At 43.0% G+C, this 27,706-nt stretch overlaps 2 protein-coding genes across 10 annotated transcripts in view; both read left to right on the forward strand.

Moving 5' to 3' along the window:
• LOC137608960 (seizure 6-like protein) overlaps window positions 1-23,309 on the forward strand; it is a 30,190-nt gene extending 6,881 nt beyond the window's left edge. Inside the window, exons 2-18 of one of the 9 annotated variants that reach the window (XR_011038261.1) lie at window positions 9,317-9,867; window positions 10,490-10,685; window positions 11,614-11,799; window positions 12,287-12,458; window positions 12,916-13,082; window positions 13,752-13,946; window positions 14,047-14,185; window positions 15,401-15,597; window positions 18,179-18,373; window positions 18,520-18,711; window positions 18,999-19,193; window positions 20,282-20,317; window positions 20,575-20,689; window positions 21,060-21,165; window positions 21,427-21,723; window positions 22,886-22,944; window positions 23,028-23,309. Coding sequence is in view for 6 of the 9 variants with exons in the window: in XM_068335608.1 (XP_068191709.1) it covers window positions 9,317-9,867; window positions 10,490-10,685; window positions 11,614-11,799; window positions 12,287-12,458; window positions 12,916-13,082; window positions 13,752-13,946; window positions 14,047-14,185; window positions 15,401-15,597; window positions 18,179-18,373; window positions 18,520-18,711; window positions 18,999-19,193; window positions 20,282-20,317; window positions 20,575-20,689; window positions 21,060-21,165; window positions 21,427-21,459 (2,675 nt within the window). In the remaining 3 variants the exon portion in view is untranslated. Of the gene's footprint in view, window positions 1-9,316; window positions 9,868-10,489; window positions 10,686-11,613; window positions 11,800-12,286; window positions 12,459-12,915; window positions 13,083-13,751; window positions 13,947-14,046; window positions 14,186-15,400; window positions 15,598-18,178; window positions 18,374-18,519; window positions 18,712-18,998; window positions 19,194-20,281; window positions 20,318-20,574; window positions 20,690-21,059; window positions 21,166-21,426 lie in introns of all 9 variants that reach the window. The other 8 variants (XR_011038260.1, XR_011038259.1, XM_068335608.1 and 5 more) reach the window with 8 other exon arrangements.
• A 1,445-nt stretch (window positions 23,310-24,754) lies between these two features.
• On the forward strand, window positions 24,755-27,269 carry LOC137608983 (polyubiquitin-B). The gene is made up of 2 exons (XM_068335669.1): window positions 24,755-24,845; window positions 25,995-27,269. The coding sequence occupies exon 2, from the start codon at window positions 26,002-26,004 to the stop codon at window positions 26,689-26,691; it is 690 nt and encodes a 229-aa protein (XP_068191770.1). The 5' UTR covers window positions 24,755-24,845; window positions 25,995-26,001; the 3' UTR covers window positions 26,692-27,269.
• The last annotated feature ends 437 nt before the right edge of the window (window positions 27,270-27,706 follow it).

Raw genomic sequence — 27,706 nt, forward strand, 5'->3', positions numbered from 1 at the left:
CGCAGGAATATTTTCCTCTTCCTGCTTTCTTTTTGAGGACATTTAATCCCCATGAGGATTAAATGTTGCCTAGAAGAGTCCCGATGAGAGTTGCACTGCTTAGAGTCACCGCTGCTTCCTCTGCGTCATCATCCAGTCACCCTCCTCCTCCTCTTCTTCCTCCTCCTCCTCTTCTTCTTCCTCCTCCACTCCTCCTCATGAAGCGGTTAGCTTGAACGAGACGAGGGTGGTGACTTCGATGGCGGTAACGGAATTTGACGCCGTCACTTTAATGGCACAGTTGTCTCATTTTTAACCCAGCATGCATCTGTGTTGATTCAGCTGGGTTCATGTTTCCATCCAGAAATGCTTCCAATGTAAATTACTTTACATTTTTATTTTGCAGAAGAAAAAAATTTGTGTTTGGACCCTAAAACTTTCCTGAGCTTGAAACGTGACGAATAACGCGACTCCAACGCAGCATCGCTTCCTCAATGTGGGTGAATCGTGCAAGTCAAGGCCATAAAAAGCGCATTTAGCTGCTGATGGGTGAAATTAGAGTCTCCTAGAATAAAACCTTCATGTCGTTGTTCTACAAGCCAACCGGGGAAACAGTTTATATTGTTGAGCAACAGGATTTTTGGCTCATTAATTGTCGGTGTTGCCCAGGGGAGAGCAGAGAGGCAGAGGCATGAGTCAGAGCAGAGCGATCACTACAAACGGGATGTGGAAGCATGGAGGAAGGAGGAATTTTGACAGGGAAGGTGGAGAAGGAAACACAGCTGCTGGATGATGGAGGAGAGGCTGAACGAGGTAACGGAGGAGAGGCGTGAAGGAAGACGACGCCATCTGCTCATCCGAGCTGCTCGCCGCTGCAGGAACAGCTGAGCTGCGATCTGAGAGCATCAGATTCTGTAGCCTTAAACCGAAACCAGAGCAGATTCCTCTCAGCTGTTCAAGGAGACGGCGTTAGGTTGGAGGCTGGGACAAAAGCATGGGGTGTTAAAAAGCTAATTTTTACATATTTTCTGTAGATCCACCTTTTGTACTTGAATATAAGACAATATGAAACACTGAAGATGAATGAATGAATTTTTACCAAACTTTGCAGCACAAGATGTCTGTGTAGGTTCTCAGTTCTTGCGGAGGCCAGTAGAACTGAAGAAGCCTCTTAGACCCGTCAGAGCTCAGACAGTTAGATTCAACCCGTTTGTTTTTGCTGGTCCTTTTTTTCTTGTTGGCTGCTCACTTTATCAGCCACGTTTAATTAATTTCCTTTAATTGTTTTTAATCGTTTTTAATCATCATTAATTGAAGGTTCTTTAATCCTTAAACTCAGTTAAAATCACTTTGTGTTAATCAACACTTAACACTAATTAAGGTTGTTTTTTTTTGTCATCCATGTAGTAAATTCAACCAGACTGGAAGTGACAGTCGGTTTGTAACGACAATCCATCTTATCGGGAGTTTCATTAAAGTGTGAATCACACAGATGTTGAATAAGCATGTTCATGTATGTTCAGAGGAGATCCTTCATCTGCTCTGAGGTCATCGTTCTGATGTTAGCTAGAGGACATTCCACACGCCATCGTGTGTGTGTGTGTGTGTGTGTGTGTTGCCACTTCTCAAAACAGGAAATCGTTAAATCAGAGCAGTTTGCTGACACAGCGCCCGAAACACACCAGAGGTCACCAGCGCTGCTCCCAGTATCTACAGCCAATCAGCAGCGAGCTGCTCTCGTGTCGTCAGCCAATCAGCAGCAAGCTGCCCAGGTGTCTCCTCAAAGATAATTATGGTTCATTACAACACGTATTTTGTTTTATCTATTTGTGGTGATGATGTTTGTGTTTGTGGGGGGGCTCGCTATATTTATCATTGTATCACTGAATACAAAGCTAATTGCTGTGATCATAGAAACGCTGAATTCGTTTTTATTAGAACTGAGGAAGATGAAGGTCATTAGTGGACTTGAAAAAATGAAGACGACCCCAAAGAGGGATGAAAGCTTCAGAAGCAGTCATTCTGGATCATTCTGGAGGCAGAACCCATGACATACCCCCGTCCCAGCAGGTGAACCCATGACATACCCCCGGCAACCCCATGGACAAAGATCCTCCAGATCCTCTAAGCTGATCTTAGTTCCTGTTGGAGCAGAAGAGCCCAGAACCCATCCCCTTATGAACCCATCCCTACACAGACAACCCCTGAGGCTCATGGGTAACTGAGCTCTCTGCTCCAGCAGCATGTCTGTAGTTTGTCTTCTAGACGTCATCTGAGCTGCTGCTTGTCGACAATCCCTTGTCCTTAATTGGTCTCCAGTGTTTCCTCACATTTGCATCCATTCTGCTGTTGTTTTGTTGTCCGTTACCTTATTTATATCACCGTACTTTAATGAGAGTTAGGAGAGGATGCAGAGAGATAATCAGGATTATTATGAGCGTTGTGTTTGAAGTGTGGCCTCGGCTTTGAGCCGCTCAACCCAAATATCTCAGCGAACTCCTCCAGCATTTCTCAGCCTCCATTTGTATGTTGGGAAATGTCTTGTTAGGTCCTTAGTGAAGGAGCGGAGGCTGCTGAACAGATTGTTCCATTAACTTCCTGTCGGGTATCAGGAAAATGTGCTGACAGTTCTCATAACTTTGCTGCTACCTAAGAAATTTAGTTTATCGTCAGGTGAATAATTAAAACCCAGATGTTGTCGAGTCCATTAAAGCACAGACTGTGTTTAGAACAAATGTCCAACATGGCAGTTTTTAAGATTAATGCACATCGTTTGGTTGTGGGGAGACAACAGTAGATGTGTTGCTGCTCAGTGATTCCTTTTTTTTTGCTACCATGACAGATTTATTCTGATTTATTTTCATCTTTCTGAAAAGCGACCAGGAGACTTGTGACATTTTGCAAGGATAAAACGATCTCATGAAAAGATAATGAAGAGGATGAAACAAACAAGCTGAAAACTTTGATGCATCTTCAGGGAAACATTCTGCTTCTGCCTCATCTGATCATTAAATCTCCATGATCCAAACATTTCAGGACATTTAAATGCTGTGACTCTGCAGATTTCTACTCCACGTCTCGGATTTAGAACCTTCAATCAGAGGAGAAGGGGGGGGGGGTATTCACTGTTTTCATTCAAACTGAACTCAAGCAACACAAAGCAGAAGCAGTGAGACGAGACAAGGCCAATGAGAGGAGAAGCTGCAGGGGAATCGTGGTCATGTGACCTGAGGATGGGAAAAGATCCAATGACTGGATTACAATGTTTGAATCCAATAAGGTGGACTGAGATAAAGCAGAAAAGACAAAAGACAGATAATCTATGCTAACATTACTAACAGTAAGAACAAAATGAAATAGAGTGACACGGTGCTAATCATTATAACAATAAGTAAAAGTCAGGGGTTGTTAATAATAAGTAATAATAATTAAAAACTGTACATTATAGAAAACAATATTAATGCAGAGGTGTAAAATCATCTTTACTCATAATAAAATGTTTTTATTTAAACTTTAAATTTCTGCGTTACGGTTTTATCGTCAATCCAGCTCAACATCCAGTCGTGTTCAGCAGCATCAATTTACCTGTATGGAGCATTGATTTACTGAAGCAGCAAAGGAGAAGCTGTTGAGATGCTAACATTGGCCTGAGAGTTCAGCCTGACAGCCTGACGCTCATATGTTTCATTCTACATGAATACCCCATCTGTCAGTGTGAATCGCCCCTGTCTATCGTCCTTTACAATGCTGACCAATCACGAAGTAGTATGACATTTTAGAGACAGCGAGTTTCTGGAACTCCATCAGTTCCTGTCAGAGTCCATGTTTCCTGAGACGTCTGAACCAACGCTGCCTCCTCATCATCAAACTGTTTCCCTGTAAAAGCCTGATCCTCAACCTTCATCCAGTCTGTTCCGTTTACCCGCCGTCAGTTTGGCTTCTGGCCCCTGCCGGGGCCGACATGTAAGGTTTTGCACCCCACTGGGGGCTCAGGTACTCTGAAGATAAACGCTTCATGTCTTCTCTTTCAAAGGGTTGCTAGAAGAAGTGGTGACCTCCCCCCCAGGGTGCAGCAGTACCTGGGTGACCTCCCCAGGGTGCAGCAGGTTTAAGGATAATGTGAATGTGTAACCTAGACAGTCTGACAGTAACCTGGACAGTCTGACCTGTTTCAGGACATCCGTTCAGTTTTCAAGCATTTTTATTGATCCTGAGTCTACAAGCAACTAAATAGCTGCAAAAGCAGCATTTCTTAGCAGGTTCGGCTTTCCCAAGGGTTTATTGAACAGATCCAGAAATGGTGCTCGGCCGTAAAGAAGGTGATACAACAGGCATTGTCTCTGTCAGCGTCATATAATTACTATTGAATTACAGTAATCCCTCGGTTATTCGCGCTTCAAGATGTATGGCTTCACTACATTGCGGATTTTTAAAGCCCAACTTGTAAGTCAGGCTTGGATTTGAGGCCAAAGTTTTAAATGGAAAAGGATTTCCGGGTTGATTGTGACTATTAGCATGTTAGCATCAAAAGCCATGACATACAGTATATACAGTATATTTATATCGTATATACTATATGCTATATAGTATATACTATATATAGTTTATATATAATATAGTTTTTCATTCACTTGTGATGCCAGTCTGGGACTTCTCTGGGATCGTTTGAACTTCCTGACTAGACAGGAAATGGGGTGAACTGGGAACTCATTCTGTTTGATTGCTGCTACTGTTGGTTTGTTATCAGATTTCTGATTGAACTCATGAATATTAGATGCCACCAACTTCATCACGCTCCTCATTGCCGTTCCCAGTCCTGCCTCCGTTCGCTGGAGCTGGTTCTCATTAACACACAGGAACACGACTCGCCCATTGCTGAAACGGTGGCTGCCTGTTAGCAGCGTTTAGCGTCTGGTGTGAACGTGCTTCCATCAGATGTAACTGCAGGAAAACTGTGTGTGTGTGTGTGTGTGAGTGTGTGTGTGTGTGTGTGTGTGTGTGTGTGTGTGTGTGTGTGTGTGTGTGTTTGACTGAGCTGGGCTGGAAACAGAGATGGAGGAGAATTCAATAGTTGTCCGTGACTGCAGGCTGGCATCGCCGTTCCAACGCAATCAATGTGAGGTTTAAAGCAATGTCAGACAGGTTCCAATGGCGCCTGGCAACAATGAGCATGGAGTCCTTTGTGGTGTGTGTGCATGTGTGTGTGTGTGTGTGTGTTTGTGTGTGTTAGGGAGGAAGCGCATCTTTTTGTTTCCTTTGTTGCTCTCTTTAATTTGTATTCTAGGAGTCGGAGGCTGGTAAAAGTGTTTTATCAGAGCCAGACTGGCAGCAACTGTATCTGGAATACATTCCCTGTCTGCCATGTCCGTTCCCCATGGAGACTCACTGTGATAACCACACACACACACACACACACACACACACACACACACACACACACACACACACACACACACACACACACACACACACACACACAGCAGCACGACTCGCCTGTCTGAATTCTGCACAGGCTCAGACTGACAGTTTCTGGCTGCAATAACAAGTCAGGTTAGATTTCAGGTGCAGGAAAATCTGCTCTGATCCGATCAGATCTGCAAACTGCAATAACCTTTCAATCAATCAACCAAAGGAAGATCCATTTCATCAGCTGTTTATTTTAATTTAGTGTTAGTCCTGTGTTCTGTGTGTTTTTATCACATTCTGTCACACAATCCTGTTTTTAATCCAGTTTCAGACGAGATGTCTCGACTTTCAGAAAACCGTATGAATTTAGTCATATTTATTTAGTCAAATTTTCATGTTATTATTAACTTTTCAATCAGTTTAGTGGAGCCTAAATAAATGTTCGATCACTGATTCCACATCAGATTTACCTGATTAGTATTAATAAAACCAGGTTAAATCAGAATGCAGCTCTGCAGGATCCACCTGCTTTGATGGTTTAAAAAATACATCCAGACATGGACTGTGTTCTGATTGGCTTATGCATGTAGAGCCACATCCAGCGCCAAACTATCTCACATATAATGATGATCAGCACCATAATCCTTACATTTCTTGAAACATCAGTAATTATGTGACTATTGGGAGTTATTGTGACCTCCTAAATACATCCTTCTGTTTATCTCATACTCTATAATCAGATACTTAAGCTTCCCATCTTTCATAATGATTCCCGCTCTGAGTCACACTGCGTGGGAATAAATGGGATTTTCACTTCCGGAACCTGTAAGGCCCAAAATACGTCCACCCACACAAGTCTATTCAGCCAGGGAAAGACCCAGCTCCAAGACGTCTGCCTCCGTATGTAGGCTTATATTAAGCCAGCTGTAAAATAATATGTCTTAACTTGCTTAACTTAAGTGTTACATTGCATTAATCACAAAAAAAATGTATTAGTCTAGTAAAAGTTCCCTTCATTCCCATCATTAACGTAGATCAGGAACTGACCCACCTCACATCTGATTAATTTCTCTAGTCACGATCAGGAAACATTTCAGAGCATCACTCCAAAAATCTTGGGTATTTTTTCACAAAACTTTCCACACACAATAACTCCGTATTAAAATGATGCCTTTTGCAATTTGGAATGTTTGACTGTTTTCATTTTTTCTGTTTCCATGGTAACAAGTGGAATTTATCCTTATTAAGTGAGTGGCATTTGTCTCTGTTGAGAGTTTCTGCAGCATAACTCAAAAACCGCTGAACTGGTGATTTGCCTTTTGCTATCTGGGAAACCGTTAGCATTTGTTTTAATTGAAAATATAATTTTCTCACAGACGAACAATAAATGGGGACAAATCATTGATCCCAAGTCCCAGAGTCTCTAAACTCTACGTCAGGTTGCCAATATTTGATCAGTGCTACTGAACACCAGATCATCGCTGCATCCAACAGTGTCTGAAATCCACTGTTAAAATACTGTAAAAATATTGTTTAACTCAGAATTAAAAGAGGGCAGGACTTCTGTTCTTAGTCATTAATCTGTCGTCAATTCATCACAGGCAGATGATCAGCAGTAAATGTTATTCTGACGGTACAGCTTTAACAACCCAGCACAATGAACCAGATGATCCAGAGTCTGTTCACCTGCCAGAAATGTGTCGCTACCCATGATTCATGCAGCCAGAAGTCAGACTGCATGCTGCATTTGCTTCATGTTCACCTGAGCTTCTATTGTGGGCTGCATTCCATTTATTCCTCCACCTGCTGTGACCTTTGAATGAAAAATCAGCTGCTGAGAACAGAACATTATTCAATCAGAGCTTACTGCCGACCGACCAGCCATCGTGTGTTAGGCACACTGTTAGAGCAATAAATAGAAGAAATAAAAGACATGAGAACATCCTAAATACATCAGATAATAACATTTTAAAACAGGAGCTAATGTAAAGCTGCTTGGATCCATTCCTGGAATCTGAACTGGATTTATGAAGGATAAATGATTTACAAAGGACTTTTTAAAAAAAAATTTTTTTATGCTTTCTGTCTGCATTTCCTTTCCTTACACACTTTTCATCATCTGCTGTCTCGTTATCGTCTCATTTTGTTTTAATGTGATATTTCTGTTTTTTTAGGACGCACTTTGAGCCCCGTCACTCTTATGAAAAGTGCTTTATAATAAAGGTTATTATCATCATCATGGACCTTTAAGTGTTTGTCATTTGTCAATATAAACAACAGTTTACAAGTAAAGAATATTAACAACTAAAGGTTTTTAAGATGCCGGGATCTGGTCTGGGGTCCGTTTGGGGACACTGTTTGAGACCAGCTGACCAGGGACAAAAGTTTTGCCGTAATCTGGTGGAATAAATGACTTAAATCAACTGCAGTCTGTTCAGTTTGTCTGGAGGTTTGTGTGTTTTTTAATTATTCCAGGATGTTTTCTGATGCTGGCAGTTCGAGTGTAAAGGCATGAACCCGTACATTTAGTACACATTATGTCTGGAGATGAAAACTGTGGAATAGGAAGGAATAATCTGACGACACAGAGAGGATTTTCTTCTCTGGATATAAATTGACAGAACTTTGACCCTCCTGGTTTCTGGTGCAGGTTTGTTTAAACGATGCTCAAATGTGGATTAAAGTGAGACGCCACCGCCAGCATCGACTCAGCTGGAGTGTGTGTGTGTGTGTGTGTGTGTGTGTGTGTCTAAATGCTGCTGTGTGCTGTTTTAGACCTGCGCTGCCGGATAAGCCCTTTCAGCTGCACTGCAGACCCATTTCCTTATGCATTCTTTCTGTCTTTATTCTGCCCCCCCTCCTGGTTAACGGCCCTGTCTCCGACTACATTTAGAAGCAAAACCCCATTGTGGAACAGGTTTACGAGCCAAATCTATTATTTATTAGTTGTTTGCAGAACAAAAAAAAGATCAAACTAACAGTGAATCAGCAGGAATCGGTGACCCAGACCTGGTTTCAGAACCAGTCCTGGATCGTTCTAGTTGCCTGAGGGGAAACCCACAAGTCCCTGGTGGGATTATCCAGCAGGAGAAGGCAGGAATATTCCAGATCCTGGAGGTCTTTGTCCAGCAGGGATGGACTAAGACTAGGGGATCCTGTCAGAATCAGGATCACAGCATCGAAAGAGTCTCTAAAGAGCTGGATGTGGTTTGAACCATTCAGAGAACATTAATAAAGAAGCTACTCTGGTGTGTTTGGTCGTTAACGGCTGATAACCGGTGGATTCTATCGACACGGAGTGGGAGGTGAATAAGTGTTCCTTCTGAATGCTGGTGCTGAATGTGTGTGACGGCCATTTGGCAGTGTGTGTGACGGTTGTTTGGCGGTGTGTTTGGTGGTGTGTCTGGTGGTGTGTGTGACGGTGTGTTTGGCGGCCGTTTGATGGTGTGTGTGACTGTTGTTTGGCAGTGTGTTTGGTGGTGTGTCTGGTGGTGTGTGTGACGGTTGTTTGGCGGCCGTTTGATGGTGTGTGTGACTGTTGTTTGGCAGTGTGTTTGGTGGTGTGTCTGGTGGTGTGTGTGACGGTGTGTTTGGCGGCCGTGTGATGGTGTGTGTGACGGTTGTTTGGCGGTGTGTTTGGCAGTTTTTGTGTGATGGTGTGTGTGACAGTCGTTTGGCAGTGTGTTAGGCGGTCATTTGATATTGTGTGAGACAGTTGTGCTTAGCGGGGTGTTTGGGGGTGTATTTGGAGTGTGCGACAGTTGTGTGTGACGTGTGTATGACGGTTGTTTGGCAGTGTGTTTGGGTGTGTGTTTGGTGTGTGTGATGGTGTGTGTGACCATTGTGTTTGGCGCTGCCAGATGGATAACTCCTCTCCAGATCAGCTGATCGACCCCCACCTCTCAGAATCAATCTCCTTCTTGTCTCCCAGATAAAGACGCCCCCCCCAGCCGGTCTCCAGCAGTGACTCCAGGGAACACAAAGGGCAGTGACCCCAGAGCCAGACCCCCCAGCGCCATCGCTGTAGGTCTGCTCCAATCCCTGAAGACTCAAAACGGACAGCGGCTCCCTCAGAAGGGGGGCATCCTGCCCTCCAACCTGCCCCAGAACCTGCTGCCTCTCCTGGGCAGAGGCCTCAGCGTCAGCTCCCTCCCTGGGGACGGGTTACCGACAAGGGTCAAACCCCCAGCACCGTCTGGGGTGTTCCCCACGGAGCCTCTACCCACAGACACACACTCACAGCTGCCTCACACACACACACACACACCTGAACCGGAGGTGGACAACCCCACTGAGGACACCGTTCTGGACGTGGAGGGGGAGACGGGAGCGCCCCCTACAGGTGTGTCCGGCTGCCAGGTGAACTTCTCTGAGCCTGAGGGTTACATCGATTCATCAGACGACCCCCCCCTGTCCGACGGCACCGCCCTGCACTGCACCTACAGGGTGACAGTGTACACCGGGTACGGGGTTGAGTTGCAGGTACACACACACACACACACACACACACACACACACACACACCAGCAGCACCTACACTCACCCACCAGCAGCACTAACACACCAGCAACACCAACACACTGCGGATGTGATCCAGAACCATGATGAACTGTGACCCCTTGTGGTTTGTGCTGGTATTGCGTTCTGATTCAAAAGGCTTCGATCAGACTTTTCTCACTCTGCGTGTGTTTTTATTGTTGGATGTAAAGTGGACATCCAGTTAATAATTCTGCTCCATCTAAAAGTTTTCTTAAAGATAGTCTAGATCTTTGTTTAGCTACTGTATGCTGCAGTTTTGAAATATATCCATAAAAATTGTGTATTTAATTTTCTTGTTTGATTGATCTGGTCTGATACCTTCTTCATCTCTTCACCAGATTTTATTCAATGTTGCCGGTTTTCATTGTTCAGAAAATCCCAAACTTAATGGATTGGTCCTTAAATTAATAATATTTAATTCAATATTTGAATGTTGATAATTCAATTTTTAAAGTTTAAATTGATGAATCATTATAAACCAAATTGAGTTTAAGTCTGAGTGAAGAACACATTCTATTTTATTTATTCAAAGTATTTTCAACTGTATTTTCCTCTGTGTGTTCAGGTGAAGAGTGTGAACCTGTCGGAGGGGGAGCTGCTTTCTATCCGGGGTGCAGATGAACGAGGTGCCCTTCTGGTCCTGGCCAATCACACGCTGCTGGTGGAAGGTCAGGTGATCCGCAGTCCCACCAACACCCTGTCCGTGTACTACCGCTCCCCCCCGGACGGAACCATGGGCATCTTCCAGCTGCACTATCAGAGTGAGTCTGTCCTGAAGGAGCCCCTCGGTGGAGTCTATTTGCTGGTGCATGAATGCACACACACACGCACATGCACACACACACACACACACATACAGAGCGAGAGAAGTGTGTAAGACATCAGTGATAAAGTGTGTCAGCAGACGATAATGTTGAGCATCCAGGAGTAAATGTGTGTGTGTGTGTGTGTGTGTGTGTGTGTGTGTGTGTGTGTGTGTGTGTGTGTGTGTGTGTGTGTGTGTTTGTGTGTGTGTGTGAGACGGTACCTCCTCATGTGGGCCCTAGCTAATGCTGTTAGCACGGCGGCTACGCTGCAGGTTTATCACCTCCTCAAGGGTCTAAACATGCAGCATAAATGAAATCCATGTGAATTCGTCATGGGGCATAAAATGATGTTTGTACTCTGTTATATACTAATGAAATAATTAAATGCCTTCTGGTTTAATCAGTTACCACGGTGATTGAATCTGTCATGTGAATTAGCTGATTAGCTCAGTGATTAATGGGCTCTCATCCCATCGGGGGGGCTGAAAGACTGGGAGTTTGTATAGAGTGTATATGTTTCTGTGTTTGTGTGTGTGTGTGTGTGTGTGTGTGTGTGTGTGTGTGTGTGTGTGTGTGTGTGTGTGTGTGTGTGTGTTTATTACTGTGGACAAAAGGAGGACACCAGAGTGTAGACACCCCCCTGTGTCATTAATCTTTTTGCCTTAAAACCCATCAGGTTTCTCCATTTGTGATAAAATTCACACATGTTAGATTAAATATGTGAAAGCAGCAAAAGTTCAGTCAAGTTTTTAAGGCTTGACTCACCTGTGGGTCTCAAACCCTGCTCGGAGTTAACCCCCTAAAGTCTCGAACGCTCCGTGACGTTTTCATCAGGAGGGATGGATTAAATCATCTGTTTCCTGTCTTGATCTACGCTCCTCAGTCTTCAGGCTGAGCTGCTCTCTGCCCAAGAGGCCTCACTTTGGGGAGGTGGCGGTTCTGGATCTGCTCCCTGGAGGCACTGCCAGCTTCCACTGCCACATGGGGTACCACCTGCAGGGGGCGCCGCAGCTCACCTGCCTTAACGCCTCGATGCCGGTGTGGAGCGGGAAGGTGCCCAGCTGCCTGGGTGAGCGCCAAACCGAACACTCCTTAACATCATGAGGATTTCATTTCTTTTGTCGTTGTTGTCGCCCCAAAGTGGAGTTTGGAGTCATTTTAGACTCTGAAACTAGAAGTTCAAGGCAAATCAAGATGTTTTCCACACCACACTTTATGATTTTTACACTTAAAATCAAACAAAGGCAGGGATAACTACTTCAGAGCCCTTTAAACTAACCAGCTGTCACTGCAGCGATTGTTGGCTCATTCTGTGGCATCAAAAGCAGATATTTGGAACGAGACATTGGGAGAGCGTTCACAACGCTGTAAAGGTTTTTCTTTGCCAAAACATAAAACTGAATAATTAAGAAACAAAACTTACTTAATGTTGATGAACTTCAGGTAACCTGCTTCTGACATTAAATTGCTCCTCAGGTTTCCCTTAAAATCAAAGTGTGAAATATTGTTGCACGACTGCTCAAATGTTCTAACAGAGCCATGGATCTTCTCTGCAGCTCTTTGTGGGGGGACGGCAAAAAATGTGACCGTGGGGAGGGTCCTGTCCCCCTCCCCACACCACGGACCCAACGCCACCCAGGACCGCTCCTGTTCATGGTCTCTGGAGGCCCCTAAGGACCAGAGGCTGCACCTCCACCTGGAGAGGCTGGCCCTGGGGCCCACCGACAGGTAGGAGGACTGGCCCCTCAGCTGCATTGGGATATTTTAATCTTGTAAATTTAGATTATGATCTAATTTGAATTGGATCCAGACCTGAACCATCAGTAATCCCTGACAGTAACTTTTTATGCTGTTTTATTGGCTAGATGGTAAAAAAGGGATCCAAACCGGACCGGAACCTGATGTATAACTTAACCTGAGGTCCACCTTACAGACAAATAATCAAACATGAATGATCAATTGACTGTTATTGGCGAAGGTTCAAAATGGCAGATATTAAATATGCGGCATGCAAAGAAGTTAGCCAATGAAACCTTCACAGCGTGTTTCTGCTGCCCCCTGTTGGCCAAAAAATAAATAAATCTGTTAATACATGTTAAACTTCCAAACAGTCAAAATTTCAACCAGCTGCCGTGGAACTTTTGAGCTAAACCATCTCTGAACCTGCTGTGGCTCCGCCCCTCAGGCTGGTCCTGTGGAGCGGGTTGGACGCCGGCTCGGTGGTGCTGTTCGACTCGGGGCGGGGCCGACACATCCCGTTTGAGGGGGTCATCAGCGAGGGTCCGTCTGTGAGGATCCAGTTCATCACCGATCAGCCCAACCAGAACACGGGCTTCAACATCCGCTACGAAGGTATGGCGCGCGCCCCCCTACTGTTCTCCCGCTGTAATTACAATATAATCATATGACCAAACACGACTCCATGCTGATGCTCACATGAAGCTCATCCAAACATGAAGCTGGCTTGGCTGGTGAGGAAGTGGGCTGCTCATCCAGTATAATCTGGATTAAAGCTATCTGGCAGATTGTGGAGGATGGAAATATCCTTCCAACATGTTTATCCTCAGCAGAGAAGAGAAAAGAAAATCATCTCAGCCAGAAGAGACGAGATGTACAGGCGATGTGTGATTACAGTTTGTGTGAGGAGCTATCAATCATCTGTTTGTGGAAATCACACGGAGATATCACACAGAATATTTCACAGGAAAACATTTCCTCGTCAAAGCAGCTGCGTGGTGCAACATTAATGAGTCTCATTTACTATTCAAGGTACAGAGCCCCCAAAAATGTAGATTGGCTCATCATCGACTAATGAGGAGGAAAAGTCAGGAGACGATCAACATGTCAGTAAAACAGCATCGCAGCGTTCTGAGATGAAGAGAAAATAAACTTTAAATGTTTCTTATGATCTAAAATACGTCTCCTGAAGCCCTGAGACACCAAACCGGTTGTAAAGACACTTTATAGAGTCTAATTCTCCTGTTTGATCAGGTTTCCCATAAATCTTATCTCTCCCTGCAGCCTTTGAGCGTGGCCACTGCTATGAGCCGTACCTCCAGAACGGGAACTTCACAACCTCCGACCCGTTGTACGGGGTGGGGGCCGTGGTCCAGTTCACCTGTGACCCGGGTCACTCTCTGGAACAAGGCCCCCCGGTTATTGAGTGCATCAGCGCCAGGGACCCGTACTGGAACGACACCGAGCCACTGTGCAAAGGTAAAAGTGAGGCTGTGTTGGGGAATGGAGGTACTGACGTCTTTAAACCCAACTCCCTTCTAACCTTTAGTCCCTTTTTGGGTTTGATCTGCCTCTGCAGCTCAGTGTGGGGGGGACCTTACCGGTCCCGGGGGGGTGATTCTGTCTCCAAACTGGCCGGAGTGGTACGGCGAGGGCGAGGACTGCAGCTGGAGGATCCACGTCGGCGAGGAGAAACGAGTGCTGCTGGATGTTCAGATGTGAGAAACACCAACACACTCTAAAACCAATCAGAACCGTAGCTCCAATCCACAGTTTGGCCTGACCAAGAAACGCTACCATTAAAAATGCATGCTGGGAGTTGTCAGGAGGCGGGCTCAGTGAGGGGTCCAACACCCGTCTATGATGATATTACATTAAAAACGTGACACCGTTACAGATCCGCTGGGTTTTTAGCCGCCTGTTTGGTCCTTACTTTGATTTTGGCGATGATTGAATTCATGTCTCGTATTTCAATGGATTTAAAATTATTTATATTTATTTTTTCTTTGTAGACGAGTCAGAGTGTCTGAATGTTTCTTAATGAATTTTTAAAACGGATGAAATCTCTACATCCAAACTTAAACGTAAACGATAAACTGACAGACATGTTATGGAGATCAAGTAAGAGTTAAATAACCATCATTATTATTATTTATGGAAAGAAGTGGAAGATAAATAACTAAATATGTCAAGGAGAGAATTCTGAAATGAGGGTCGTTTTTTTCTCGTCATCAGAGTAAAGACAGTTTTCCGTCTCGCGGTGTTCCTCAGGGCTCCGTCCTCGGTCCTTCACTGTTCTGTAGTTCTGTTAACCCCACATGGCATATATAAAGGATCCATTCCATTTGTATTTTAAGGTGATTACCCCCAGACCCACTTTACTTATTCTACCAATATTTGGCTAAAGTACACTTCCATTATATAACGACCCTGTCAACTAGATAGAAAGAAAGAAAATGTCAAACTATATCTTTAGCTTTCACTCATAAACATACATTTTTATGCATTGAAGTGAATTATATGTAATTAATAACATAACAAACAAAATTATATAGAATTCCCCAAATGATTATTGCCACCAGAGTGTGTGACAATAAACTGTGTATCAAGGATAATTAAGTGTTTGCCCTTTGAATTATTTTAAAGCTCCTTTACTATTTCCTTATTGTTTTTTCAGTGTTATGAAATCAGTGTTCAACTCAACTCATTTAGATCGACACACACCTGTGTTGTTGACGTTTTAGAACCACTGGAGTGTAACCAGCATCGCAGGGCAGTAAAAAACTCCTGCGTCTGCAGATTGGTGAATGTTTTACCCCCAGATGGACGCTGGTCGTCTCGTCTCCCACGCACTCGTCTGTTAACATGATTCAGCTCTGACTCATCGCTCCTCTCTCGGTTCTGACTCCACCGGCTGCTCTCCATATCTTCAGGCTGAACATCAGCGACAGCGACATGCTGACCATCACCGACGGCGATGAGGTCACCACCCGTATCCTGGGGCGCTACGTCGGGGGGAGCGGTCCCTTCAAGCTGTCCTCCACCACCCCCGACCTGACCGTCACCTTCCACTCCGATCCGGCGGGCCTCGTGTTCGGGAAGGGCGAGGGCTTCATCATCAACTACATGGGTGAGCGTGTGACCCGCTTCATCGTCTCTTTGTCACAAATAGTGACTACAGCAACAAATACGGATCAATCCACCACTAAAAGTAGTCCCAACCATTGGCCTGTTCTAGTTCTAGCTCATATTCCAGTTGTTGCCACGACTACATGTCAATGTTATTTAACAAAACAACTGCTAGAGTATTGTGGGTATTTACCAAAGCAACACGTACCTTCTATGAGAAGCTAACGTTGTCTCGATACGCGGGATGCAAAATATGGGAGAAAATAACCATATTAAGTTTATATTCAGAGAAATCTGTTTTATTCAAGAGATAAAATTGTCATTTGAACTGTGTCATGATTTTCTAAGAGTAAAAAAAAAAGATTTCAGAAATGAAAGGTATAAAACCTAAGAATAAGGTTGAATAATGCCACTTTATCCTTTAAATAGGGGAACAGCCAACTGTTTCTCCTGAAGACGTCCTCTCTATTCTCAATCCTTCCTTCTCTCTCCTCTGCTTTCTACTTGTCTTTCTTCTCTTTTCCTCTGCCCTTATTCAATCACATCCTGTTGGTTTCACCCTCTCACCATCGCTCTCGTGCACACACAACTTTAATCAGCTCACTTCCCATTTCTAAACCCTGAAGCGTCGTCCAATTTACTCGTCGCGCAAACGTTTCCCAGAGGAGTAAATCAAGTGGACACAGCGGGAATGTGTGTGTAGCCACTCGCTCTGATTTTACACGTGTGTGTGTGAGAATAAATTACACACACCAGAGGAAGTCAGAGGAGAATGAATAATTGATCCAGGATCCTTAAGCTTAAGTCTCTGCAGGCCTGTCATCCTGTACAGTCATCAGACACACACACACACACACACACACACGTCCCAACAGGAGGGTAACTGATTCTATTTATACATGTGTGGACAGAGACTGCGGACAGAATGATTGTCTTCTATAAAGACTCTTCATTTGTATTAATGTTAAACATTTTCTACCTTTCCTTTAATTTTTCTGGCCTGTTTTACCTGAGATGTCAGAATCCACGCAGTAACGTTCTGACGGGGAAGAAAGTATTTCTGCAGCTCATTTGATTTGTCGTGTTGAAACTGATATGAAGAATAAAATATAACTTCCTCCCTAATGATTTTAGCAGCAGATTTACATCTCAGTGTTGGAGGCTCGGCTGCTAATGATCAGATTGTGTCGTGACTCAGTGGCTCTGTCTATAATCTGAATTCCTACATATCAAATAGCCGATCATATGACAAGGATTTGGTTGTTTCAATTAAAACAAATGGAGGTTAAACTCATCTTAGCCTGTATAATTTTGAAGTTGATATGATGTAATTGTAATCACAGCGATTCTAACTAGCATGTTATTTGAGTGTTATCACCATAGCTGGTCGGCCTTATGATTAGTTCATTCTCACACAGCTTATAAAATATATAACAGCCTTTTTTTTATGTGATGTTAAACTAGTTGAAGCTACTAGAGGAAGTCTTTATATATATTTTGACTGAAAGGATAAAAGAAATGATTAAAGAATGGTTGATAAAACCAGAATTGGTGATGTTCTTAACGTTGGAAGCTGTTCTTATCTCCTCTCCTCTTGGATTTCAGGACTGTGGAGATAACATGAGGTTTGAGTTGGACTCGTTTAATCCTAGATCAGAAGAATTCTTGCTTCAGGATGATGAAGGACTGCTGGTCTCTGTGTAATCAGAACATTCTGAGTGTGAAGCCTCTCAGATGCAGCGTGAATCATGTAGTCTGCAGATGAATCAGTGCTGGGAAGCATTCATCTGTTGACATTTATTTCATGTAGCAGAAGGAAACGCGCTGAAGCTGAGGGTTTGAAAGCTGCTCAGTGTGTGTGTGTGTGTGTGTGTGTGTGTGTGTGTGTGTGTGTGTGTGTGTGTGTGTGTGTGTGTGTGTGTGTGTGTGTGTGTGTGTGTGTGTGTGTGTGTGTGTGTACGTTTAATGCTTGTGGGTGGAATTAAGATTGGTTTGAAGAACCCGTTCAGTTCTGGAGTCGTCCTTCAGTTTGCCGGCATTAAATTGTCCCAGAGGGATTCCTTCAACATTAATTTTAACGTCTTTTCAAAAATAACCCTTACCTTTCACTTTCACAAAACATTTAGTTTAGAATTGCATTATAGAAAAATGAACAAATTAGGAACTTCAATTCTTTCAAATATTTTTTAAAAATCTCTAAAATTGACTCCACAGTGACGTGAACTTTATCTGCTCATTCATACTTCATGCAAAAAATAGTTCATCCAGGATGTTTCTGTGAGACAGAATCGCTGGAATCCATCGTTTCAACCACAAAACAACAAATGTCTGCGGACATTTTTAAACAGTCGTGGAATCTTTTGAAAGATTTCATTCATCGGAAAAATATAAATCAACTTCAGCCACATTTTAGACCGTCAGGAATCCAGCAGATACTTAAACATCCTCATACTTTTAATAAATCTGAAATAAATCTGGGTCTGATCTAAAGCAGAACATGAGCCCCAGAGACTTTGTGTTGTTGATCTCGACCGTCACCCCCCATGTTGGAACCTCTGGCATAATTTCTCTTGTTTTCTCAGAGGTGTCCAGGAATGACTCCTGTCCCGACCTTCCGGAGATCCAGAATGGTTGGAAGACCATATCCCACATCGCACTGGTGCGAGGGGCTCGGATCACCTACCAGTGCGACCCCGGCTACGACTTGGTGGGACGGGAAACCCTCACCTGTCAGCTGGACCTCTCCTGGAGCACCCAGCCCCCTTTCTGTGAAAAGAGTCCGTTCCACTTTTATTTAAAATTTACTGATGTTAACAAGTGCTTCCTGCTTCCTCTGTGATGTCAGTTTGTCGTTTGGTAAATGTGGAAGCAGATCCAATCCTGACGTTGTGGACAGAAGTTAATCCCATAGGTGTGTGTTCAGTCATGTACTGCTCAGATCCCGGTCACGTGGAACACTCCACCAGGTCTCTGTCCGACCCCAAGCTGCTGGTGGGGACGACCATTCAATACAGCTGCAACCCCGGTTTCGTCCTCCAGGGCGGCGCCACCATCACCTGCTACGGGCGCGAACCGGGGACGCCTGTGTGGACGTCCCGCCTCCCTCACTGCGCCTGTAGGTATCTGGAAGTAGTTCTGTTTCCTGTGATGAATGTGTAGCATTGCACTCTTCTGCTGACACGGAACACAGTGTGTGATGTGTCAATGCAACACAAATGTAGTTCAACCCTCAGGCAACTAGATGGGTGGGGGGGTGGCGATTACCCATGATTCATGTCACCTCATCCAGAGTTTGTCAGATCTGATGCAAACATCTGAGTACAAACTAAGCAGGATTCATCGCTTCTTCTTCTTCCTCTTTTTCTTTGTCTTCTTCTTCCTCTTCTTCTTCCTCCTGTGTAGCTGAAGAATCTGTTTCCTGTGAAAATCCTGGTCTCCCTGACAACGGATACCAAATCCTGTCCAAGAGGCTCTACCTGCCCGGAGAATCGCTCACCTTTGTCTGTTACCAAGGTTACGAGCTCATAGGAGAGGTTGCGATTAAGTGCATACTGGGAAACCCATCATTCTGGAGCGGCCCCCTCCCTCTATGCAGAGGTGAGACGTCTGCAGGGTTTTTTTAATCTTATGAATGTTTGGAATGAAGCATTCCTTTATTTCCTGTACCTTTGGATGGATGCACAGACACAATATGCTTCAGAGACTGAATTGCCTCATGCCTGTACAAACCAATTGATGATGATGTCACTATGCATGCTAATGACAGTTCACCACACCCCTTCACCAAAAAACAAGTATCATTCACAGCTGACCAAAGCACTAAAGCATTTGATTAAAATCCATAAAACAACTAAAGAAAAGTGGAATAAGGTTAATTTTCAGTTTGTTTGTGTGACTGTCGGAATGTTAGCAGGACGCCGGCTCTGTCTAAATTAGGTTCTAGTGAATTCTCATTAGCTACAGGGTGCCCTTATTTACTAGAGTGGAACTTATGAAGGTGGGGGGGGGGTCAGAATCATTCCAGGTATTACTCTTATTTTTCATATAATAATAATAATAATTTTATATTGATCCCTGATGGGAAATTAGTAGCACACTCTAGCTCACACTGTTTTTAGCTTTTAGTCATGCATATGTAGTGTGTACAGGCCCTGAATACACACACACACACACACACACACACACACACGCACACGAGGGGCCTGTAGACATGCAGTGGGAGGTAGAGTAGCAAGCAGCTCCTGCTTGGTGCACCCTAATGAGCAACTTATAAAGGGGGACAGCGCCTTGCTCAAGGGTGCCTCGGCACTGAGCCACTGCAGCTCCATAATAATATTAATAATAATGATAATAATAATAATTTCTTATATAATGTCCATCAAGGGGGAGTTAGCCATAAATTCCTGGCAATGATCAAACTATTCCCTTATGTACAGTATATATACAGTATTATACTGTATATAGCAACAGAAGTCCTTTAATAGGTGCAGAGCAGTTTGGGGCTAACGTCGTCACATCCACAACATTAGCCTCATGTTAGCGGGGCAACAAGCTGAAGGCTGAAGTCTCTGTCATACACTCAGATGTGATGCGTATTTTTGTACAATTGAAATCAACATCGTAACAATACAAAGCACAAGTGTGATGTACATTTTCCAGTGCACTGACAGAATGATGTCTTGCAGCCTACCGTGACTGCTTTGACAACCATGCTTTGGAAGGTGAGTCTACTTGTGTTTGTTGGCCTAGGAGACCACATAAATACTTTACGTGGTCTGGTTAGACTCAAACCACAGAATCAGAAGCTCTTCCTGTCTGCTCTGCTGCATCAGCAAACATCTGCCTGCCACCTGTTTTTTCTTTTTGTTCCTCCACGTTTGTCCGTGCATTGGTTCACCCGTAGCGTTCACCTGTGTTTGCTATGCCACAGCCGTTATGTGCACGTCGTGCCCTCAGGTGACCTCGCTCTGTGTCTCAGTTGCAGAAGCGACTGCCGGCACCACCCTGGATGGAGGCAACATCGCGCTGGTCATCTTCATCCTCGTTCTTCTTCTGTCTGTGGTGCTTGGAGGGGCTTATGTCTACGCCACACGGTAGAAAACACATCAAGCCCCAACTCTAAAATATAAATTTAATGTTTTTTACAGTACTTTTAAAATTTCAAAACCAATACTTATGACTTGACAACTCAATCTCTTCTAAATAGCAGTGAACTGACTGCAGTCACATTGTTAACAGTCAGATATCAGGCACCCTGTCTACGTTACAGTTACCAGGCATACAGTTGCTAAGCAACAGTAACTCTACAACTAAAGCGAATCAGAATACAATTAGTTTTATAGTTGGGCCGAGTGAATCAAACATTTCCATCCTGAGTAGTGAACATATTAAATAAAACATGAAAAAGTTTTTTTTTATTGAAACAAGTTCTGAACTGTTGTTGTTCTCCTCCGGGTCCCTCAGGTGCCGATATCACTCCAATTTGAGGCTTCCCCTGATCTACCCCCACCCCTACAGGCAGATCACAGTGGAGACAGAGTTTGACAACCCACTCTATGAGACGGGAGGGGTGAGTGTCCACGCACATCGCTGGGCTGCAATATAATCAGTATTCATGCTGTCTGAATTAAAAGAAAAGTTAAACCAAAAATGAAATTTCACTAACCTTCCATTGATGGAGCTTCACAACCAATCAGCAATCAGCATCGTGTTGAACAGCTGGAGAAGGAAGTGACTGGTTTTCACACAGTTAACACAGCTGGTATGATATGATCAGGTGATTTTTGTGTCCGCCAATCACGTCTCGCTGTCTCCCTTCTCCGTCTTTCAGCAGGACTCTCGTGAATATGAAGTTTCGATATGAAGCCACATTAAAGACTGAAGCGACCCCACCCTGAAAGACTCAAGCGACCCCGCCCTGACTCCTCGTCCTCTCCTCCCTCCTTCCCCACCCAGGAAGAGGCAATGTAAATACTGATGATGATGTCCAGCCCCTTCTGCCCTGAGACACACCGACTGGTCCTGTTCTCTCCTCCTTTTGGGGGAGGGGGGGGGTCGGCGTGGAAGCTGGAGGCGGAGGACGGACAGGAGAGATCCAAAGACCATCCCAGAGCATCGATGAGAGAAGGTGGGCATGAAGGAAGGGAGAAGGGAAGGAAGTAGGACACAGGATACAGAACAGGGGATGTTGATGGAAGAGATTGAAGCACTTTCTTGGATTTTTTTTTCTAAAAATATGAAACACTTTTGAAATGTCACAGAAGGAGAGTTTAAGTGTTAATCCTTAAGATATTCACCAAGTCAACCATCATATTTCAGTCTTTTAACGTTTTGCACTAATGATCTGTGTTTATAGCAGTTGTAGTTGTGTCGGACAAAGTCCGCCATTCCGTCACTGTTTCTGTTTTGCACGAAGATTTCACAGGAAATGAGGCGTTCATGTAGCCGACTTTGGGTTTGTTTTTATTTATTTTGGCCTCTTTACTGTTCATAGTATAACCTTTCAATGTCGTTGTATTACAAATACCACCAAGCTTTTTATATAAAAATTTACAGCGTGCTTTTTCACAGGATCAGAGAAATGTTCTAAATCCTAGATCCTATTTGTGAAATTCTTTAAACCACTTGAGCAAAACAACTTTAACTGTTTCAAGAATAAAATATAACAGTAGATTAACGTTTCATTACTTTTAATGTAATTTGGAATGACTCTCTTTATCGATTTTAATTTTCACGTCTGTCCAAAGTGACTAGCAATAATAATAAACCAGCTGCACAACTCAAACATTATTTAATACGGTGAAGTCTTACTCGTCCAATGTTTAGATTTAAAATGAATAAGCGATTGGAGTTTACTTCATGAGTTTTTATTGACACCATGAGATTATATTTTTATTTCTTTAGCGGGAAATGCCTCATCTCAAAACTCCTGCAGCGGATTTATAACAGAGATTAAAACGTTTTACACAAACGAATTCCAGGTATGAGTCATCACATGGTGGGCGGAACTTGTGCTCAAGCTTTTCAGACTTCTCTCATTTGGAAATCCACGGGGAAAATGCTTTTTGAGGTGATTTTTGCATCACTTTCCAGACGTCTCCATTCTCCATGAATACAAACATGACTGGAATCTTAAGGACTAAAACAAAGTCAGTTGGGGATACTTCGCTAATATTTGTAGTTTATTTTGTCTCCACACTTGTGAGTCAACGTCTCTTTGCCAAAAATAAATCTAACAGGGGGAAATGGTGATGATTGGCTTCAAATATATTCATTTCCTGGTTCAACAGGAAGTCAGCTGTCCTCTGCCTACAGTCTCCTTCCAGGCTTTTGACTTCAGCCGCTCCAGGTCGGACATTAGCTGTATAGAAATGGTGTTTAAATCGACGACTCGAGGCTGGCGCCGTACTGATGTCTTATTTCCATGTGTAGTTAGATGGCTGCCCGTCGTAGGCTGGCCTCAGAGTCCCAGGTCTGGATTGGCTGGAGAACACAAAGGAGAGGAGTGGAGGTTGAGCATCGCGTAGTTGTAGTTACAACCGACTGATCTCTGAGTCTCAGCTCAACCAACCCACCAGATGATGTATTTATTTTGATGTACTGTATATGTGATGTTTTATGCAGATTGATAAATGTACATTTTCATTATGAGAAGACAAATGTTAACAGTTTCCCTAAATAAATGGTAAAACTTGAATAAAAAGTACAAAAGACTGTCTAAATGTCAATGTGTTCTGTTCAACTCTTCTGCATCTTTAGGCTACTGTCATTATCTCGTATTAATTGTCAAAAATATTCAATTTTTCAACCAAAACAGCCCGTGGTCTGTTTTTATTCCTGATAACTGTATTTTTTCCCTCATGCTCTTCTTCTATTCCTCCTTTCTGTAGACAAAATGTGATTCAGGCCTCATGATAAGCATGACCCATTATAGCTGTGCTGATGGTACGAAAATAATTTCCCCTACAGAGGATCAATAACGGTGGTTCTTCTGGGTCACAGCCCGTGCCTCCTGAAGGGGTTTGATTCCTCCACGTCCCTGTTGGGTGTTTATAATCTCTCCGTTTCCCTCCTTCTTCTCCATCTTATCATCCAGTTTGAAAAGCAGCTTCTTCTAGTCTGAAAGCTTCAGACTGATGGACACACCACACCACTGAGACAGATCTACTGAGGCAGACCCACACAACTGGCATAAACCCACTTCACTGAGACAGACCCACTTAGACCCACAACGCTGAGATGGACCCACACCAGTCCACAATACAGTGTGAGCGTCTAAAATTGGCAGTCAAGACAATACAGTATTATCAACGATTTCAACCCCGAACCAGAAAACGCAAAGAACTATTAAAGCCATTAACTGATAAATTTAAAAAAAAAAAAAAAAAAGTTCTCTGTGCAAAAGATTTAAACATAAATTGACAGAAACATATTTTCTATGTTTTATAAATGCATAAGAAAAAGAATGATTCGGGCATTTGTTCTACAGTATTTTCCCATTCAAAGAAATGTACTTTACAGTTTGGTCAACGCCATTTGCTTACATTTTGTAGCGACTAGGAAGATTTAAGATGTTATTCTGGACTTGGTTTTGTAATTCTGTTGGTTGTACTATTTTTTATTATTTTCAATGACTGTACTTTTAGCGTCATGTCCGTCCCACAGGTTCCGGGGAACACTTCCTGTTTCTCCGCAGAAGATCTTGTCTCCATCCGCGCAGGTGATAACCGATATTCGTTCTCAGCCCCCTGAAGTAGGGCGGACGTTTGAATTTTTATTTATTTATTTATTTTTTAAAAAAATTATTTTTTTTTGGACAATGACTGGGTGAGTAACACACATGACAGACAGTTGTGCTGACAACAATCTGGCACATAAAAAAATATTGATTTCACAATTTCATCATTTATGTAGCCCCGGAGACCTCATAGGCACCTAGAGACAATGTTTTTGGCTGCTATAAATAAACTGATCATAGATCAATGGGTGGAAATTAACTATTTATATAAGACAGATTAAACAACATGAAATAAATGTATAAACTTAATGAATTTGGCTCAATTCTATATTTATATTTATATTTATACGTTATATTTTATTATATATACAGCCATATTTATTAGTTCCGGGTGTGATGGCGGAAGGATATTACGCTTGCTGTCTGTAACACCTCCCCGCTGCTCTTTGTTTGGCATTTCCTGCCATCATCCAGTAGCAACAGCTGTTCAGACCTTCAGGAACAATTTGTTTGTAAGTTTGAATCATTCAGGTCGTGTATTTTCTAAAAAAATTTTTTTGAATGTTATATGGTTCATATATTTAATCGACCGAAAGAAGCTATTTTAACGAATGAATCAATAATTGGGGTCAAAGCTTTAGCGAGGCGTTGTCCAGGAAGCTAGCCGGACCAGATCGAGGACAGTGTGCTAAGATCGAACCATAGCCTCAAGCAAAGTGGAGTTTTTAAAGTGTTCTGTATTGTTTGGTCGACATTGTTTGTCAATGTGAACCGTTTTATTGTTAACATTTATAATACTCAAACCCTAAGCCATTTCTTCATAAATGCGGATTCTTGGCAACATTAGTTGAATTAGCTCCCGAGCTAAAAACGTCGGTTAGCCAAATAGTTTCACGGCACTCAAGTAAATCATAGTTTGTACATTGGAGTCACCGAAGTTGAGTTTTTTTTACACCAGAAATACGATAGAGGATCGTTTTATTCAACATTAGGATAATTAGAAAACTCATATTGGCGTCATTAGCTCTCCTGCTGGAAAGCTGTGTCTTGCTGAATAACACTATTCAGCTTTTTTTTAAAAAACTTTCCTGTCTTTAGTCAGCTGTATCAATAAACCCATTTATCAGACCTTCGACTATAATGTTGAGGAATTCTAATTTAATAAATTACACTGTTCACTGCTCAGCCAGGAGCTAATTGGTACATTTTAATGTAATGTCATTTGAATCTGCGTCATTGGTTATACTATTGTTCTTAAGGTAACAAGGAATCTAGTAAATGAGTAACTTTAAATGGTTGTCATGACAAAACACAATGGCTTCAACTTTCTTGAATTGTTTAAGCTGCATTTGGGCCTTTTTAATAAAGTGAAGAGACTAGCTCTCAAAAAATCTCAATATTAACACGATGATCAGGTCCCGTTATTGTTTGGTTCTTTAGCCCAAAGTTGTATCTGAGATAAAATTTATAATGGCTTTAGCTGGCAAACGGGTTCATTGAATTAGTTTACATACCATGTCCCCTTAGGGAGGAACTTTTACCACACATAGATTTAGCTGGATTATATTTTTTCACATGTTAAATGCAAACAAAACTTAGCAGAAACAAGTCAAAAAGAGTGCTATGAAGGTGTCGATCTCAGTATTAAATTTTTTCTACAGTGTCAAGATGCAGATCTTTGTGAAAACCCTCACTGGAAAGACCATCACCTTGGAGGTGGAACCCAGTGACACCATTGAGAATGTGAAGGCCAAGATCCAGGATAAGGAGGGCATCCCCCCCGACCAGCAGCGTCTGATCTTTGCTGGAAAGCAGCTTGAAGATGGCCGCACCCTGTCTGACTATAACATCCAGAAGGAGTCAACCCTCCACCTTGTCCTCCGTCTCAGAGGAGGAATGCAGATCTTCGTGAAGACCCTGACTGGGAAGACCATCACCCTGGAGGTGGAACCCAGTGACACCATTGAGAATGTGAAGGCCAAGATCCAGGATAAGGAGGGCATCCCCCCCGACCAGCAGCGTCTGATCTTTGCTGGAAAGCAGCTTGAAGATGGCCGCACCCTGTCCGACTACAACATCCAGAAGGAGTCCACCCTCCATCTTGTCCTCCGTCTTAGAGGAGGAATGCAGATCTTTGTGAAAACCCTGACTGGCAAGACCATCACCCTGGAGGTGGAACCCAGTGACACTATTGAGAATGTGAAGGCCAAGATCCAGGATAAGGAGGGCATCCCCCCCGACCAGCAGCGTCTGATCTTTGCTGGAAAGCAGCTTGAAGATGGCCGCACCCTGTCCGACTACAACATCCAGAAGGAGTCCACCCTCCACCTTGTCCTCCGTCTCAGAGGAGGAAACTAAACTCCTTTGAAAAGATTATGGCATGTTTGCCCTTATCGTGTTTTATGCACCATAGGGCGTATCACATTATAAGGCGTCACCTCAATCAAGGGGTCTATTTCTATACTTAAGTCATACATAAGGTAACCGTATTATTGGGTGCATGCTACAACAAGGCAACTGAATGAAAACAGTGAGTTTGCTTGAACTACAGAAGAAGTAGTACACTATATTCAACTACATAACTAAAAATACACAGTACTTTTTGATCAATACATCAAAGTCCTCATCTTCTGTATCAATTGAACTACTGATAATTTTGTCTTCAAACATGCGGTGGAGGTTAGCGAATTACTTACATAGCGTTATGTAATGTTCTGTAATTGGTTTATTTCTGCCCTTGTATGAAGTAAGTATTGATTTACTTGTGGCTTCCAGAAATTACCTTTTTTCAATTACAACAGAAAACAAGTTTAAAAAGTTTGATGTTTGTGGTTAAGAGCAGTTGTTCAGTAACTATTAGTGGAATGTGTCCCTGAAAATGTTTTTCCTTGTGATTAGAAATGATCATAATTAATAAAATGATAGTTAATAATTTTTTTTGTGTTAAAATTGTTTTGCCTTAGTATTTCATCTAAATCCACTTTCCTTTGTACATTTGCTTCTACCCTCATACTGTTCTAATTTAAACTTCCAACAGGACTGATATCGGAGCTTCTGTCCACCAACTGTCAGCAGAGAGCAGTTTAATTGGACTCGCCTGTACAATAATGCCACTGCTACAATATACTGTACCTACAACAATATGGCCATCACTGCATTGCTGTAAATAAATGAAATAAGATGCAACAGATATATGAAAAGTTTGATCTAGAACTGATTTTAAAGAATTTACATACCTGTGTGTTCAGTTGAATTAAAGGTGCAAAGATATATTTGATGGAAACAAAACCGAAATGGGTATCAAGCACTTCTGCTTTGGGTTCTTTTTTTGGTTCCGGTGTGCTGTCTTGTCCAGCGACCGCATTGACGGGAC

This window comes from Antennarius striatus, chromosome 15 (genome assembly GCF_040054535.1).
Source record: "Antennarius striatus isolate MH-2024 chromosome 15, ASM4005453v1, whole genome shotgun sequence".
In the NCBI taxonomy this organism is placed as follows: domain Eukaryota; kingdom Metazoa; phylum Chordata; class Actinopteri; order Lophiiformes; family Antennariidae; genus Antennarius; species Antennarius striatus.

Coding starts and splice junctions, on each gene's coding strand:
- LOC137608983 (XM_068335669.1), top strand. CDS start 26,002: ATGCAGATCTTTGTGAAAACCCTCACTGGAAAGACCATCACCTTGGAG.